The sequence below is a fragment of the Trichomycterus rosablanca genome, chromosome 13 (genome assembly GCF_030014385.1).
Source record: "Trichomycterus rosablanca isolate fTriRos1 chromosome 13, fTriRos1.hap1, whole genome shotgun sequence".
In the NCBI taxonomy this organism is placed as follows: domain Eukaryota; kingdom Metazoa; phylum Chordata; class Actinopteri; order Siluriformes; family Trichomycteridae; genus Trichomycterus; species Trichomycterus rosablanca.
The window spans coordinates 21,261,332-21,279,479 of record NC_086000.1 but is presented as its reverse complement, the minus strand read 5'-3'; the positions used below and the strand labels follow the sequence as shown (position 1 = coordinate 21,279,479).

At 37.6% G+C, this 18,148-nt stretch overlaps 1 protein-coding gene and 1 long non-coding RNA gene across 3 annotated transcripts in view; one reads left to right on the top strand and one right to left on the bottom strand.

The window, feature by feature from the left end:
* Positions 1–1,256: 1,256 nt before the first annotated feature.
* Positions 1,257–3,714, bottom strand: LOC134325615 (uncharacterized). Of its 2 annotated transcripts, XR_010014307.1 has the most exons (5): positions 3,454–3,713; positions 2,536–2,697; positions 2,394–2,447; positions 2,019–2,134; positions 1,257–1,802 (listed from the first exon to the last, which is right to left on the bottom strand). It is a non-coding gene; the product is annotated as an uncharacterized LOC134325615 (long non-coding RNA). The 2 variants fall into 2 exon arrangements; XR_010014306.1 differs by having other exon boundaries at positions 2,394–2,697; positions 3,454–3,714.
* Positions 3,715–6,318: 2,604 nt separating this feature from the next.
* Positions 6,319–18,148, top strand: part of mipol1 (mirror-image polydactyly 1) — an 80,761-nt gene continuing 68,931 nt past the window's right edge. The window contains exons 1-3 of the mRNA XM_063007945.1: positions 6,319–6,330; positions 9,201–9,283; positions 14,011–14,102. Coding sequence (XP_062864015.1) covers positions 6,319–6,330; positions 9,201–9,283; positions 14,011–14,102 — 187 coding nt within the window. The remainder of the gene's footprint in view (positions 6,331–9,200; positions 9,284–14,010; positions 14,103–18,148) is intronic.

Sequence of the window (18,148 nt, the reverse complement as noted above, 5' to 3'; positions counted from 1 at the left end):
AACAAGTGAACCCGCTAACATTAGTCACATCCACAGTAACCCAACTCCGAACAAGCCAAACAAACACTGAATGAACTTTCTACAAGCGCAAAAAGAACCCATTATCAGCTCCACGCGAGACGGACAGAGAAATAAGCTACACTGTAAACATAAATGAATTAAAATTGTAAAAAAAAAAAAAATGCTGGAAGCTCGAAATACAACTTCACAACACGTAGCTTCTCCAATGTGTGAGAAAGAAGCAAATGGTAGATCAGCCCGGCTACTCCTGAGACTCCCTGTTGTTTCCCTCCCCTGGTGACGGAGAAGTGTGAAGTGTCCTGTAATGCCCCCTAGCGACACTGTGAGGATACAGCAGCTGTACAGCTCCTATATGGGAGTGGAATCACCGTCCACTAGGGTTTCTCTAAACTTCTGAAGTGATTAATGATATTTACTACAAATGGTCAGTTGTAGCTTAGTGGCTGTGGTACTGTACCAGTAATCAGAAGGTTGCAGACTCAAGCCCCTGAGCAAGGCATTTAACCCTCAATTAGTCAAACGTTATTCAGACAGAATTGTAAATCTCTTCTGATAAAAGCGTCCGCTAAATGCCACAAATGCAATGTAAATTTACTGGTAAAACAAATTATACTTTTTGGAAAGACTGAAACATTGGGTGTGTTCGAAAGCCTAGGGAGCTGCCTTGCTGTCTACATAGGCAGCTGACTTAGTAGAGAGGATTCTAATAAGTTAACAAGGCAGGTTATTCCTAGGAAAAAATGTACTGTGAAATTTCATAGTAAAACTGTGAAATATTTTACAGTTCTACTTTGAAATTTTGATGGTAATTTGGCCACTTCATGGTTCTACTGTGAAATTTTATAGTAATCTAGTTGACAGTTCCACTATCAACTTTCACAGTAAAACCATGAATTATTTCACAGTTTTACTATAAAAAAAAGTTCACAGTAAAACTGAATTATTTTACAGTTCTACTATGAATTGATGGTAATTTGGCCACTTCATGGTTCTACTGTGAACTTTCATAGTAATCTAGTTGACAGTTCCACTATGAACTTTCACAGTAAAACACTGAATTATTTCACAGTTCTACTATAAGCAATTTCAAAGTAAAACTGTAAACCTGATTGATTATTTTACTGTGATGTTTAAAAGTTCCACTGTAAACTTGGTAAACAGTTTTACCCTGGACTTCACAGTTTACTTTGTAATTACTGTACTTTGACATTAATTATACAATACAATACAATGTATAGATCTCACAACTCCATTTATTCAGCAACGGTATAATTTCAAACACGCACAAAAACAACTGGTAAGGATATCTTCTAAATGGTAAACTGATAACACATGTGCCAACTTGGCATTCTATAATGTAATGTTAAATGCATTAAAATAATAGTAATATAAAAAATAATGGTAATAGATTGTATTTGTTATATAATAACATAATTATATTACACTTAATAATTTATTTTACGATGGTAATTATACAATAATATAATTTTATTATACAGTAATATATACAATTATATAACTGAATAATGTATTGTGGTATAAATCTACAGTATATATAAACTCTATACATACATAATGAAAAATCTAATTCATAAGCATTCCTTATGCATTTAATTATGGCAGTACTGGGTGCTTGGATGTGTCCTATGTCTGAGTGTGTGTGGGGGCGTGAATTGTGACATGAATTACACCTCTTGTTTTCCTAGCTTGTCCACATTGTTGAATTTGCTGGTGAAGTACACTTTCTGGACCTCCTTCATGGGGAAAATCTGTTCGGCCACCTTTAAAAATGCAAAAAAAATAAAATAAATAAATAAATAAATAAAAATAATCAAACATTTGCCGCCATCACCTCTAAGCTACAGGGGCCCTAATATATTTCATCAGCAATGTCTTACATCTGATGTATCATAAGGCATATATTTGGTAAGCGTATCATTAATTACCATTAATTGTTATGGTGCAAAAAATATTTATTGCTGAAAAACATGACTTACCTTCATCTGCACTAAAGCACTGACGCAGACAGATCTTCTCTCTTTTTAATTTCATTATTTTAGTAGCTCAGACTGCCTTAAGATGGATTGGCATGGCCCGTCTGATTCACTAGTTACTAGAAAAAGAATCAAACAATTAATATCAGCAGCTATGCAATCAGTACAGTTTAGCATTTAGTAACACACCCAACAGAAGTTGAAAACAGTCAGGGCTTTAAGCATATATAGATATGCAGGCGGGCACAAAGGTGGATGAATGGATGGATGAAAAGACATTGTCAGCACCAAAACTGTAAAGAAGTGAGTTGTTTTACATATTTTAACACAAATTTATTTTAAACACAATCTGTTTTTAAAAAATCAATTAGCACCTACTTTAAGTTTCCGAGATCCAGGCCTCCTTGTAATTTTCTCCTTTACAGCATAGTCCTAGAATGAAATGATTTAGAATATGTAGTTATCTGAGTTATCTACAAAAACAGTAACATTCTGTGGATGTGGTTGTAAAGCAATGTACTGAAACTTGCTGCTACTATCATGAACAAGAATATGGAAAACCCATCCTTATGTGCTGATGTGCATGTAGGCAGATACTGTTATCTACAATACACGGGTCTTCTCTGTCGGACACTGAGACTCTCTCAACCTCAGCAGCCCTCCTTGACATGTGGTCATTTTCCTGGAATAAAAATACTGCTTTTAATTTCATATTTAAAATCTGTAGTTAACAGAATGCTACAATAGCTTAAACACAGTGGCACAAATGCAGGGTTTTCCCTGGGTTGTTGGCAGGCTTACGTGGTGTGGTCACTGGGCTTGGGCTTAGGTGGTGCCCAAGTTTTATAGGGAGTAGGGAAAGAGTAGGGAAAACCTGAAATGTGTGTTAATAGACATTTCCTGAATAAATCATATAAACTTTGATCAACTGCCCCAGTTTCACAGCAATAATTTAAAGCACACATATCACCCATCATTCCAAAGAAAATGCTGGACCTCCACTATTTTAGGAGCAACTTGCAGGTTAACGTTCACATTTAATTAAGACGTGTATAAATAAGACATAAAAGGTGAATTGTCTTGTAGGAAATATTAAAAGCATTTATATTATCTGTACACTTACAATTATAAAAACTGATAGGTTTATTATAGTGCAGATTAGCACTGTAACAACACTATAAACTAAGTAATTGTACCAGTCTTAACGCGTTGCAAGTATTACTACGCATTTAAAAAGAGCACAATCAATTACCGTCAGATAACAGACTGTTTATGCTAATGGTTTAGTAACGTCCCAAGTAACTAATTTGAAGACATAGAATCCTGAGACCTGTGTTATTTTCGGCTTTCTAAAATGGCCATTTATTTTTAATAACATTTTAGGCATAGTAAATATATTATTGTGTATTATTATAAACTGTTTAAGTTTATGACTTACCATCGAACTTCAGGGTTTAGCGCGCGCCGCTTCACCAACGTCTTTTTATCCATTTCTCACTTTCCAGATAACAGTTTAGCCGTTGATGAGATTTTCCGTCGTCAGATTCTTGTGTCCTTTAATAAGTTCTGACTCAATAACACATGTGGCAGGAACTTTATCTTTAAGCAGATACACAGCGCGGACTTTAACAGACTCGTTTTTGAGAATTAAATCACTGAAACTGACACTATATTTGTATTTCGCGCGGTTTACCTGACGCGAAGCTCGAGACGCTTGGTTGAAATAACGGTCTCAAATCAAGTGCGCATGTGCGCATGCCCAGATGTCCAGACTGACATGATGTCTGACATGATGTCTGTAGAAGAGAGGTTTGCGCAGAACAGGCATAATAAAAGGCGCTATAAAGTCATCTGTCTGATGTAATATTGATGTAATGTAATATTTGTCCTGTCTGCATGAGGTTATTTGTATTTTTGTAATATTATAAATATGTAAATCTGTGCTGTATTCTTTTTTTATTGGAATATTGTTAATCATCTATTTTTTTTTAGATGTACAGTGTATCACAAAAGTGAGTACACCCCTCACATTTCTGCAGATATTTAAGTATATCTTTTCATGGGACAACACTGACAAAATGACACTTTGACACAATGAAAAGTAGTCTGTGTGCAGCTTATATAACAGTGTAAATTTATTCTTCCCTCAAAATAACTCAATATACAGCCATTAATGTCTAAACCACCGGCAACAAAAGTGAGTACACCCCTAAGAGACTACACCCCTAAATGTCCAAATTGAGCACTGCTTGTCATTTTCCCTCCAAAATGTCATGTGATTTGTTAGTGTTACTAGGTCTCAGGTGTGCATAGGGAGCAGGTGTGTTCAATTTAGTAGTACAGCTCTCACACTCTCTCATACTGGTCACTGAAAGTTCCAACATGGCACCTCATGGCAAAGAACTCTCTGAGGATCTTAAAAGACGAATTGTTGCGCTACATGAAGATGGCCAAGGCTACAAGAAGATTGCCAACACCCTGAAACTGAGCTGCAGCACAGTGGCCAAGATCATCCAGCGTTTTAAAAGAGCAGGGTCCACTCAGAACAGACCTCGCGTTGGTCGTCCAAAGAAGCTGAGTGCACGTGCTCAGCGTCACATCCAACTGCTGTCTTTGAAAGATAGGCGCAGGAGTGCTGTCAGCATTGCTGCAGAGATTGAAAAGGTGTGGGGTCAGCCTGTCAGTGCTCAGACCATACGCCGCACACTACATCAAATTGGTCTGCATGGCTGTCACCCCAGAAGGAAGCCTCTTCTGAAGTCTCTACACAAGAAAGCCCGCAAACAGTTTGCTGAAGACATGTCAACAAAGGACATGGATTACTGGAACCATGTCCTATGGTCTGATGAGACCAAGATTAATTTGTTTGGTTCAGATGGTCTCAAGCATGTGTGGCGGCAATCAGGTGAGGAGTACAAAGATAAGTGTGTCATGCCTACAGTCAAGCATGGTGGTGGGAATGCCATGGTCTGGGGCTGCATGAGTGCAGCAGGTGTTGGGGAGTTACATTTCATTGAGGGACACATGAACTCCAATATGTACTGTGAAATACTGAAGCAGAGCATGATCCCCTCCCTCCGGAAACTGGGTCGCAGGGCAGTGTTCCAGCATGATAATGACCCCAAACACGCCTCTAAGACGACCACTGCTTTATTGAAGAGGCTGAGGGTAAAGGTGATGGACTGGCCAAGCATGTCTCCAGACCTAAACCCAATAGAACATCTTTGGGGCATCCTCAAGCGGAAGGTGGAGGAGCGCAAAGTCTCGAATATCCGCCAGCTCCGTGATGTCGTCATGGAGGAGTGGAAAAGCATTCCAGTGGCAACCTGTGAAACTCTGGTAAACTCCATGCCCAGGAGAGTTAAGGCAGTTCTGGGAAATAATGGTGGCCACACAAAATATTGACACTTCAGGAACTTTCACTAAGGGGTGTACTCACTTTTGTTGCCGGTGGTTTAGACATTAATGGCTGTATATTGAGTTATTTTGAGGGAAGAATAAATTTACACTGTTATATAAGCTGCACACAGACTACTTTTCATTGTGTCAAAGTGTCATTTTGTCAGTGTTGTCCCATGAAAAGATATACTTAAATATCTGCAGAAATGTGAGGGGTGTACTCACTTTTGTGATACACTGTAAATAATGTGTTTTTGACATGTTTTTCATGTCATGTAATGAATTTACCCCCACACACATACATTTACACCCTTCATTCACATACCTACTTTAAATAATACATAAATATTATATACATTATTATTGTCTTGATATTTGTATCTTGTCGTTTACCTATATGGCCATAGTTAAACTGTAAATTACTGTAAACATCAAACATTAGAAGAGGTGACTATGAACTATTCCTAGTTTAACTTTAAACTGTAAGTTGACTGAATTTAACAATTCAACAATATCATGTTTACAGTTGAACTGTAAACTTCACAGTCAACATTATTAAACACCAGAGGAGGTGGCCATGAACTTCATGGTAACATGAGAGTTCACAGTTGTACTTATGGTCAAACTGTAAAAGTGACAGTAGAACTATGAACTATTATGGTTCAACTGTAAACTTTACAGTTTTACTGTAAACTTTACAGTTTACTGTAAACTTTACAGTCAATATTATTAAACACTGAAAAGGTTACCATGAACTTCGTGGTAACATGAGAGTTCACAGTTGTACTTATGGTCAAACTGTAAAAATGACAGTAGAACTGTGAACTATTATGGTTCAACTGTAAACTTAACAGTTTTACTGTAAACTTCACAGTCAATATTATTAAACACTGAAAAGGTTACCATGAACTTCGTGGTAACATGAGAGTTCACAGTTGTACTCATGGTCAAACTGTAAAAATGACAGTAGAACTGTGAACTTTTATGGTTCAACTGTAAACTTAACAGTTTTACTGTAAAACTTCATAGTACATTTTTTCCTGGGTTCGAACGCACTACTTAGACAGCGATTCCATCGGGTTTAGCATTTCGCGTTTAGCATTTAGCATCTCGCCATTAAAACCAATAAACTGAGGTAGCATAGCACGCTAACGTCAATAACATCTCCCTTCATGTACCGATAACGGTTAAATTTCCTGACAAGCCCGAACTTGCAAATAAAAACACTCGGTACAAGTTTATACAAGTTAAAAATCAGTAATATTTTATTTACGTTTGAAAATAACTCCATTCGTTTCTCCGCCCCGTCAGCCATGAATGCCGGGATTGTCTTGATCACTAAGGCAGCGTCCGATGCTCACTCGTTCTTGAGCCAAAATAACATTGAAATAATAAGATGCCTCAGAAGTGAGGATTTTAAGGCATCTAGGATTTCTAACAGTCTCCTTCTCGGGAGCGCGCACAGGATGACGTAAAATGCTGCCAATGTAGACAGCTCACTAGCTTTTCGAACACACCCATTGTCAGTCTGAAAGGTACAACTGTTTAAAACATAGGGAATATCAGGCCTATCCTCGTTTTAGAGTAAATTGTCCCTCAATCGTGCTCAAGTGCATTACAGTATATACATTTTACTTATCAAATGTGTCAGTTGCATCATTCATACACACACACACACACACACAGATAATACTTTTATTGTACTTGTATTATAGCATGTTAATTGTTTAGCATGCTTTCTTTATGAATCATGTTAAAAAACAATGCACAAATCAAATCAAATTTACTGTCTCACTACAATAACATAAGGTACAAGTATGAAAAACTTGCTCACTCTTATTTGGCTGCATGAACATAGTCCATGTCAGTGCAGTTAAAGAGGTAGAATCAGAAACAGGGAGATGAAAATGAGGATCACCACTTTACTAATACAGATTTAAAATTTTTAAAAGAGAACTCTTAAAATTATACATTTAAAGAAAATGAGTAGATGCAAGGTGGATGAGAATCTGACAGAACAAATAGTTGACAAATTAAAGGTGCATTTGCAGTCAACAAACCATTATATGATTAGCACAATGAACACTGTGGAAAATATATTTTATTATTTTATATATATATATATATTATCTGGTTTTGTAAATACTTATGTGCAAATTATAGATGGACAGCTCTGTGCTTTTCAGTTTTCAGTGTAGGACCAAATATTACTGCTGTGTAGTTCATTGCTTGTCGTTATCGTGGTAACTGTGTACCCTGCAACTCTTTTAAGTGACTGCTGGATTCTTTACTACGTTTCTTATCATTAGCCTGAGAGCATCTTAAGACTTTATGAGCACCACACCTATTCTAATGCAATTTATGGTTCCATGATCTTTCTTTCTTTTTGTTCTATCAACGTGTGAATTATTTATTCGAGGATGTTTAAGCTATTTGTTACATCTCTGTAGCTTTTTTTATTCGAGGCTTTAATTATTTTGCTCCTTAAAACTTTAGGAAGCTCCAGTTTCATCATGATTGTTAATTGCTGAGTGATTTTTGCCCTACCAATGGCAGTAGTTTTATTTCAGAATAAAACCAGACACAATTATGCCTGACATTTTATTATTCTTATTTACGACATTAATATTTAAAACTTTTAGATATGACTTTTACATAGCATTGGCATGAAAAAGTATTTGTCCCTCTCCAATTTTTGCAAAGGCCTATTTATCACGTTAGATGCTTTCAGACTTCAGTGGAGAGTGGCTAGCATTGACAACATTTTGCCCTGTTTTTTTTTATTTTGAATGATCAATACTGACCTCATCTGAGGTGATCAAGGACTGCAGTTACCTAGATATTTGCCTGGATTCTTCTTCTTCTTTTTTTTTACATCCTTGGCCACTTCTTTGGGCTAGTCATTTTTCAGCATGACCCTGCATGCATAAAGCAAGGTTCATGAAGTTGAATAAGTCTGGTGAGGCTTGTCATCAACAGTATTATGGAACACACACACACAAACATTCACACTTAATGCAACTTTAGTAGCTCCAATTAGCTTGACTGCATGTCTTTGGACTGGGGAGAAAAACTGAGCACCTGGAAGAAACCCACATGGACATAGGGCAAACTCCAAGCTCAACAAAGGAAGGGTTGACAGGGTGTCAGCCCGGCAAGGGAATTGAACCCTGGATGTTCTTGCTGTGAGGTGCCACCGCTACCCTCAGACCACCATGCTGCCCTGCGTTTCATTAATCACAAAAAATCACTTCATTTTAATCAAGCAGGACAAGAAAGCCACCTGAAGATGCTGCCAATCCATTACATTACATACATTCATTTAATTACTTATTTCTTGAGTTCATTTACAGTATTTAAGCCACCCTCTGCATGTTTAGGAGAAGGGATGAAGTCACACTTGTTGGCGTACTAATTCAAAGCTATCCTGTACATAGTGAGTACCAACATTACAACCAGTGCACTAGTTAGCATGTTTTAGTTAAATAGTGTGTGGATGCAACATCTCCCTGTTTGTACTTTCTGTGGATAAAATATAAAATCAATTTCCATGAAAAAAATATTTTGACGTACAAGCTAAAGCTATCACAGATGGTTTCACTTACGTAAAGTACACTTAAAATGTGCTCAAGTACGCTAAAGTATTTTAACTAGGCTACTGTCCACCTCAGGTAAACGTTAGGTATTCATTTACTGTCCTCTAGTGGACGATATGTGTAACTGTATTACTACTCCCACTTCCTTCTGTTTTCCCTCGGGCAGTAAAATGGAGTATGCAGGCTGTAGTTGGAGGAACTATTACTTTTTAAAATTAGATTTGTAAACTTGAACAGAAGCAGAAACCAGCCATTTATTTTCTGGTGTCAACGGTAAGTAATGGGCATGTTTATTTGTAACGAAGGCGACAGACATTTCTGTATTCAATGTACCATTCATTGTGTAAATAACCTGGATAAGTTGTTGAAAGTAGTGTATCTGGAAACTAGCACACTAACTCAACATTTAGTAAAACTAGACAAGAAATGCAAGAGACTTGAAACAAAACACCAATGCTGTAGTGTGGCATAGTTCCTTGAGCTGTTAAAACATGGATTGCATAAAAGAAACAAAATCAAATGGAAAAGTTATCACAGTCACTAACTTAAACAGTAAACTGGAGTCAGTTGTGGACTCCTAGTTTGGTCCAGTTTGTATCTGTGGCTCCTCATGTGGGTTTGTTGTCTTCTCATCTGTCCTGTATCATGTTGCATTTATGTGCAACTGAAAGCGGAGACGCCACATAGAAAAGTGATATTATTACCTTATAGTCGAGTAGACTTTTCTGCTGTATTACACATGAATGTTTATAGTATGGCACACGAGGTTAAAACAGCAATTCAGAGAGCAAAACATAAAATCTCCAGTTTGGAGCATGAGCTTTGTATGAGGTAAGTTGGTTGATTAGACTCGGTTTGGTTGGTTGGTGTGGTGTGTGGTGTGTGGTGTACCACAGGTATTTTTACCTGTACTACCTGGTAACTCTGGTTCATTTACACATCTATTATGTAAACTAAAGAAACGGCACATTATTAGGTTCCATTTCAATAGGTGGGGTTACGGTGGTGTAGGTACAGTTTTGTACAGACACCCCACGTCGTTTTCACGATACAGTAGTTGGAACAGTGGTCTTAAATGCAGTGGATGGGTTTTACATGCATACTTTCTATCAATCATTTATTTTCTTATGGGGGGGGGGGGGGGGGGTGCTGGATCCTATCCCAGCTTTTCAATGGGCGCAAGGCACACAGTAACACCCTGGGCGGGATGCCAGTCCATCGCAACACACACACACACACACACACACACACACACACACACACACACACAGACACAGACAGACAGACAGACAGACAGACAGACAGAGCAATTTGGTGTCTCCAATCAACCTGACTGCATGTTTTTGGATTGTGGGAGCTCCTGGAGGAAACCCACACAGACACGGGGAGAACATGCAAACTCCGCACAGAAAGGACCCGGACCGCCCCACCTGGGGATCGAACCCAGGACCTTTTTGCTGTGAGGCAACAGTGCTACCCACTAAGCCACCGTGCCACCCTTCTTTTTATTAGTCAGTTTGAAAAGTAAAAACCTGGCCTACTTGCTAGGTGGAACAGTAAATTAATTAATTAATTACTTAAATCATTCATTTATTCATTCATTCACACTACCAGGTTTGGTTCTTTCCTCTGGCCACTGGCTAAAAAGTTTTGCACGGTTTCCAAATATCTGCATATGTTTTTACTGAGCACCCTAGTTTTCTCTCACCTCTCCAAAACATGCAGAAGTTGGATTGGTTACTCTAATTTGCTGCTTTGGTGCGTGGGTAAAATGTTCTGTGATTGGAGCTCTGCCATGGGTGTATTCCTGCATTTTGCCCAGTGTTTTTGGATGGAGGCAAACGCACTATACCCCAACCAGGATAAAATGTTAATTAATAATAGGTAAATAAATAACCACTTTATTAAGGACAGGGTCATTGTCTAACACAAAGCAAAAATACACCCTGAATAGGGTGGGCAACAGGGCACTGAACCCTTCTGTGTCTGAGGCTGCATGCCAGTCAAAGTGTCCATTGCTAACTCCTGTCCACCATTGAAATCACCTTTAATTTGTTATTTTTCCAGAATAGAAAATAACTCCTTAATAAAAGAGATCTATGCCTAATAACCGACAATTTGAACACATGCCTGCACCCATGGAGTATACTCCACAATTGACTCGAGTAAACCTGAAATACTGGATATTACATGGAAAGTGTAGGATGACCTATGTGGGAGCAGCCACTTCCAGCTCATTACAGAGGAACAGAGGAATTTTAAACTACATGTCTTCCCCACAATGCACCAAATCAAAGACATAAACACAGTGTGCATGAAAAAAACAATGAAGTTTCTGCAGTTCGGAAAATTGTCAAATTTTTTTTTTTTACCCTGTACCATATACACTATATTTCCAAAAGTATTCGCTCGTCTGCCTTCACACGCATATGAACTTGAGTGACATCCCATTCTTAATCCATAGGGTTTAATAGGATGTCGGCCCACCCTTTGCAGCTATAACAGCTTCAACTCTTCTGGGAAGGCTTTCCACAAGGTTTAGGAGTGTGTTTATGGGAATGTTTGACCATTTTTCCAGATGCGCATTTGTGAGGTCAGACACTGATGTTCGACGAGAAGGCCTGGCTCACAGTCTCCGCTCTAATTCATCCCAAAGGTGTTCTATCGGGTTGAGGTCAGGTCTGTGCAGGCCAGTCAAGTTCTTCCACACCAAACTCGCTCATCCATGTCTTTATGGACCTTGCTTTGTGCACTGGTGCACAGTCATTTTGGAACAGGAAGGGGCCATCCCCAAACTGTTCCCACAAAGTTGGGAGCATGAAATCATCTAAAATCTCTTGGTATGCTGAAGCATTAAGAGTTCCTTTTACTGGAACTAAGGGGCCGAGCCCAACTTCTGAAAAACAGCCCCACACCATAATCCCCCCTCCAACAACCTTTACACTTGGCACAATGCAGTCAGATAAGTACTGTTCTCCTGGCAACTGCCAAACCCAGACTCGTCCATTGGATTGCCAGATGGAGAAGCGTGATTTGTCTCTCCAGAGAACACGTCTCCACTGCTCTAGAGTCCAGTGGCAGCATGCTTTACACCACTGCATCTGACACTTTGCATTGCGCTTGGTGATGTAAGGCTTGGATGCAGCTGCTCGACCATGGAAACCCATTCCATGAAGCTCTCTACACACTGTTCTTGAGCTAATCCAGTCCAGTCGACTGTGGAATATTTAGTAGAGAGGAAGTTTCATGACTGGACTTGTTGCACAGGTGGCATCCTATCACGGTACCATGCTGGAATGCACTGAGCTCCTGAGAGTGACCGATTCTTTCACAAATGTTTGTAGAAGCAGTCTGCATGCCTAGGTGCTTGGTTTTATACACCTGTGGCTATCAAAGTGATTGGAACACCTGAATTCAATTATTTGGATGGGTGAGTGAATACTTTTGGCAATATAGTGTATGATACTGTACAAAGATTCAGTAAGATCTCAGTACATGTAAAGCATGGTCAAAAATAGATTTGTGTGACCCTTGAGCCATCACATTGCATAATAAACCATTATTTTGCTGTGATTAAATATAGTCACACAGGCTCAGGAGTACTTCAGATAACCATTGTCACTTATTACAGGCCACTGCTGCATCAAGAAATGCAACCTGGAAATTGTATACAAAGAGAAAGCCATACATCAATTTTATGAGTTATTCAAGACCATTCAGACTTCCAGCATAATGGCAAAAGCAAGAACTGTCATAGTATGGGGTGCATCAATGACCATGGCATAGGTGATAGTGTTGTTGATGTGGAGGCATATATAAGGAGGGCCATATACTACGACATATAATATATATCAAGGCTACATCTTTTCCCAGGAGGTCCATGGTTAATTCATCAAGATAATGGCAGGTTTCACACGCCACAACAATATGACTCTTTGGACAGAGAGTGTGTGTGCTTGACTGGCTTGTCTGTTGTCCAGATCTGATTCCTATTAAAAAAGGTGTGGTGCATCATGAATGGGAAAAACAGACTACGACCACAGACTGTTGAGCTGCTAAAGTCTTGTATCAAGCAAGAATGGACAAAAGTTCCCATTTCGCAAAACTTCAACAGTTAGTGTCCTTGTTTCTGATGCTGATCCTTGTGTGAACTTGCCTCATGTAGGTGAAAAGAAGCGGTTGGCTACTGCACACATGTCTGTCCTGCTCAATCAGGGTAGGGGTCTGCAGCAGTAGAAGACATACAACTAGGTAACTGCATGCAGCTACATTGGCAGAAGAAGGAAGACATGCAAAAATATAATAAATAACATGCTAATGTGAATTTAAAGTGGATTTATGCAAAAGTGCACAAGTGTATTACATTTAAAAAGTGGGCGGTAAGGTGGCTAAGTGGGTAGCATTCACCTCAGAGCAAGAAGGTCCTGGGTTCGATCCCCAGGTGGGGCGGTCCGGGTTCTTTCTGTGTGGAGTTTGCATGTTCTCCCCGTGTCTGCGTGGGTTTACTCTGGGTGCTCCGGTTTCCTCCCACAGTCCAAAAACATGCCACTAGGCTAATTGGAGACACTGAATTGTCCCATAGTTACCTAGCCGCTGGGATGCACTGACCAGTGCATTGTAGTGCCAGTCCCAAGCCTGGATAAATAGGGAGGGTTGTGTCAGGAAGGGCATCCGGCGTAAAAACTGTGCCAAATCCCGCCGGCGCCCCCTAAAAAGGGAAGAAGCCGGAAATGCCGACCCCGTAACCGAAAAACGGGACAAAAAGGCTGAGGAACAAGAAAGAAGATACCATTGCTATAGGGATTTGTTATGGAACAAGATAGCAGAAAAAAACCAATTGGCCTGCTTCATCTGATGTGTATGAAGGTATTACTAAAGATAATAGTCTGTCCCAGGCTTCACCAACTATTACAGAATGTAAGAACAGACTAAGCACAACCTTCAAGATTTGGTGCATTATGCCGACAGTGAGATTCTAACATTATTTTTTACTAATGCAGGGAGAGCTGCTCTGAGACTGAGGGGGAACTCCATCCAACAGCATGGAAGCACAAACCAGAGCTGAAGGATTCACTTGTTGATATGTACAAAGGTAACATTATAGCATCTACAAACCCCATTTCCAGAAAAGTTGGGACATTTAGTAAAATGCAGTAAAAAGAAGAATCTGTGATTTGTTAATTCTCTTGAATCTTTATTTAAATGGCAAAAGTAGAAAGAAAAATTGTCATGCTTTTAATGATCAACTTCATGGTATTTTGTAAATAGAAACACATTTAGAATTTGATGCCTTTAACACATGCAGACTTTTAAAAATAGACAAAATAAAAGTAAAAGGTTTACTGAATATTGAAGTTTTAGTGTTTTAAAACATTCAACATTAAGCAGGTGAATTTGTAAGGCGTGAGGGAATAATGAGTATAAAAGGAGGATCCACCAAAGGCCAGTTTGTTCAAGCATTGGTGGGTCATGGCTCACCACTTTGCACCAAACTTCAGTAGAAAATGGTCAATCAGTTTAAAAAAACACAAGATTGCAAATTATGTGGGTCTTTTGTAATTTACAATACATCATATTATAAAAAAAATTGGGGAATCCAGAGAAATCTGTGTGTGTGTAGGATAAGGCCTAAAACCATTGTTGAATGTGCATAAACTTTGTGTCCTCCGATGGCAATGCATAAGAAACCTCATGCTGTTATAAATATAGCCAAATAGACTCATGAGTTTTTCAGGAAACCATTGTTACTTAACACAGTTTACAGCTGCATCAAGGAATGCAATTAATTACACTAAAACTGTTACACAAAGAAAAAGCCAAACATTAATTATATACAAATACGATTCTTAAAATAAAAGGAGAATCAGAAAACCATGATCATGGACTGTTGAGCAGCTGAAGTCTTGTATCAAGCAAGAGTGGAGAAAAAATTGCTTGCAAAACTGCAAAAATTAATTTTCTTAGTTCCTAAACCATTAAAAAGTTTCATCATAACATAACATAATAAAAAAGGTGATGGAACACAGTGCTAAACATACCTCTGTCCCAACTTTTTTGTGTGTTGCATGCATCAAATTCTTCTTTTTATTGCATTTTACTAAATGTCCCAGCTTTTCTGGAAATATGTTTTGTACGTTAAATCATTCAGTATGAATTATTATAACTGTTTCTAGATTTTTTAAAAGCTGATAACCAAGCCAGAATTAGGTTTAAACAAGGCAAGATGTAGCAGTTGTATGAACGTTCAGGTCTCGAGATTCAGTGGACTAGGTAATGATTGACATAATAGGGAGAAGCCACAATATAATCAGATTAAAAGTACTTATTATGGTGTAGGTGCAATCTTGCATGTCTCCACAAGAGGGCACCAGAACCTTACTTAATGGTTGGGACTATCTTTTGGTGTCACCTTTGAGTATTAGAAGTGATGATCTCAGTGATTGTGCAGAGTGAACCAAGTTCATAGAAAATAATAAAAATAGCTTATTAATATATTGCAAAAGACAAAGTTACATGCATATATTATTTACTAAAAGTGTAATGATTTCTTAAATTTGTACAATGATTTTTTTAAGTGAAAAGGGTGACAAATTCACTCTTTCTTTTTTTGTTGTTGATGTTTTACCCTAATATTCAGTTTTAATTCATTAATGTTGTTTGTTTTTATTTAGTGCTTTATTTTATATAAGAATATATGTTATTTGTAGCTAGTTAGTAACACTATTAAACGATAAACTCCCTTTTCTTCAGGAAGCTTGGGACATTTTGTAAAATACAAAAAGGCAAGAATCGTGGGTTTGTTAATTGTTTTGAAACCTTATGACAAAAGTCAACAAAAATGCTTTTTAATGCTTTTACTGAGAAACTTGTTTGTATTTGGCAAATATAATGTTTTTGATTGATCAAGAAATGCAATGTAAAATTTTCTTATACAAAGGAAAAGTCATACATCAATTTTATGTGGAAACACCACTGATTCTGTTAAAATTGCATATTACAAAATGGACAAAAATGGAAATTGCAAAAAGTTGTGAAGTGTCTAATTATTAAAAAGGAATTAATAGATGAGCAAAAAATGCTGTGTAGTGGCACTGAAATTAACACACATTCATCTCGCCACAACAAACCTTTTCAAGTCATGCAAATGTTGCAAAACAAAGATTGCAACTAACAGCAATATCAAAATTGTTTAAATGTGTTTTTGTAGATTTGGGATTTGTTTACTTTAATAACTGTGATTGTGAGTAATAAAGGAGTTGGTCAGTGTTAACTAGTGCCATGTGTGGTGATGAAATTTATCATATCACCCTGTAGTGTCAGTTAATTAAAAAAGCAGATTGTGTTGACAGTCCAAACAGACAGATCTGTAATTGCGGAATGAAGTTTAGAGTGTTTTTTTACACTATTTTCAAGCACATTTGCCACTCTAAATAAATGTCTGCTCAGTAATTTGACAGGTTTGGATACTGTTTTATTATTAATTATGAAAGTGGCATAAATCAGGAGATTTAGCTGGCTGGTGTGCTTTTAAAAGATTTTTTCATGGTGTGAGTAATCTGTTTAGGCTATGTTCATGAGGCCTGTGCAGATGCAGCAGACAGGTGCATCTTAATTAGTTCCTTGAACATGAATATTCTCATCAGACCTGAGTGTGTATAGGAGGACTCACACTCAGTGTCTTTTCAAATGGTGAACTGTTTGTTTGCTTTTGATGTAATGCTTCACTTACCATTTCACTGATAGACTGTGACATCCTGGTTCAGCATGACCAAAAGCACTGCATCCTAGAAAAGGGTGGAGGCCAGTACATAAAACAGGATCTTATTTAGCACATATCCTGATACCTGAGGCCTCACTTGAGCAGTTTGGCATGAAAGCGCTTGTGGCTACAGGCTGAAATGGCTGCATGCCCATTTTTATAAGTGTGTGTGTGTGTGTGTGTGTGTGTGCGCGCGCGTGTGTGTGATTAAAATGAAGAGAACCACATCTGATCTTTGTGCTTCTAAACTTCAGGCCACTTACAGAAATCTGTCAGTTAGAATCACATTTTTATTCATAAACAGAAATAATTTCATAATGATCTATGGTTGTTTTTTTAAGGCTGACTGGCTGATTAATGCTTCTACATGTACAGTATTTTTTTTTCAGTTTAGTATTTTTATTAATTAAATAGTAACATTTAGTAGTTTTTACATTTTTAGTGTCTAAATTTGACATGTATTTAGAAGTGTTCTAATAATCTATCAACTTCTAGATTAATAGAATAGAATAGAATGCCTTTATTTGTCATATATACATATACACGTGTACAGTACAATGACATTCTTTCTTTGCATATCCCATCTTGTTTGAAAGCTGGGGTCAGAGCGCAGGGTCAGCCATTGTACGACACCGCAGATAGGGTTAAGGGCCTTGCTCAAGGGCCAAACAGTGGCTGCATGGCAGTGCTGGGATTCAAACTCTCAACATTTAATGCTGATATTTAAAAAAAACTCCTTGTGCAAATTCAGCCTAGGTTCAATAAAAAAATGAAATTGAACAAAATTATTTAACATTCAACACAAGTACAGTAATGCTTTTCATAAATTGATTTTAATATAACAACTCTAAATATAATCTGCTGTTTATGCTTGTATATACATTTATGTACTTGTAAATATAAATCAAAAACATTGTGTGTAAATTTAAAGTGGACATAAGCACTTAAAACATAAAAAAATGATTTTATAATTGTTTGTATGTTCATAATATGACAATACCAGAATTTCACTTACGTATCTGTAGCAAGTTAAATATTTCATTATCAGTTAGCTGGTAAATATGGAATTGCTAGAAGGCATTACAGGTTTTTTTGAAATTACATTGCCATGAAGATTCTTGTATTCATTTGTTTTAAATTAGAGTAAAGGTTAAAGTTCTGAGGCTATTGTTAATGTTTTTGAGCGTAAGGAGTAATAAAACAAACCTAAATATTATATTTATTGTCTTATTACATAGCTTCTTATGAATGGTGTCACATGCTCTGTTTGAAGGTACATTTTTGTGGCCCCTGTTAACAAATAGCCAGTAAACAAATCCAGTCTTGGTCAGATCCTGTAATTAAATGATTAGGATTATCACACACACAGCTGCATAAAA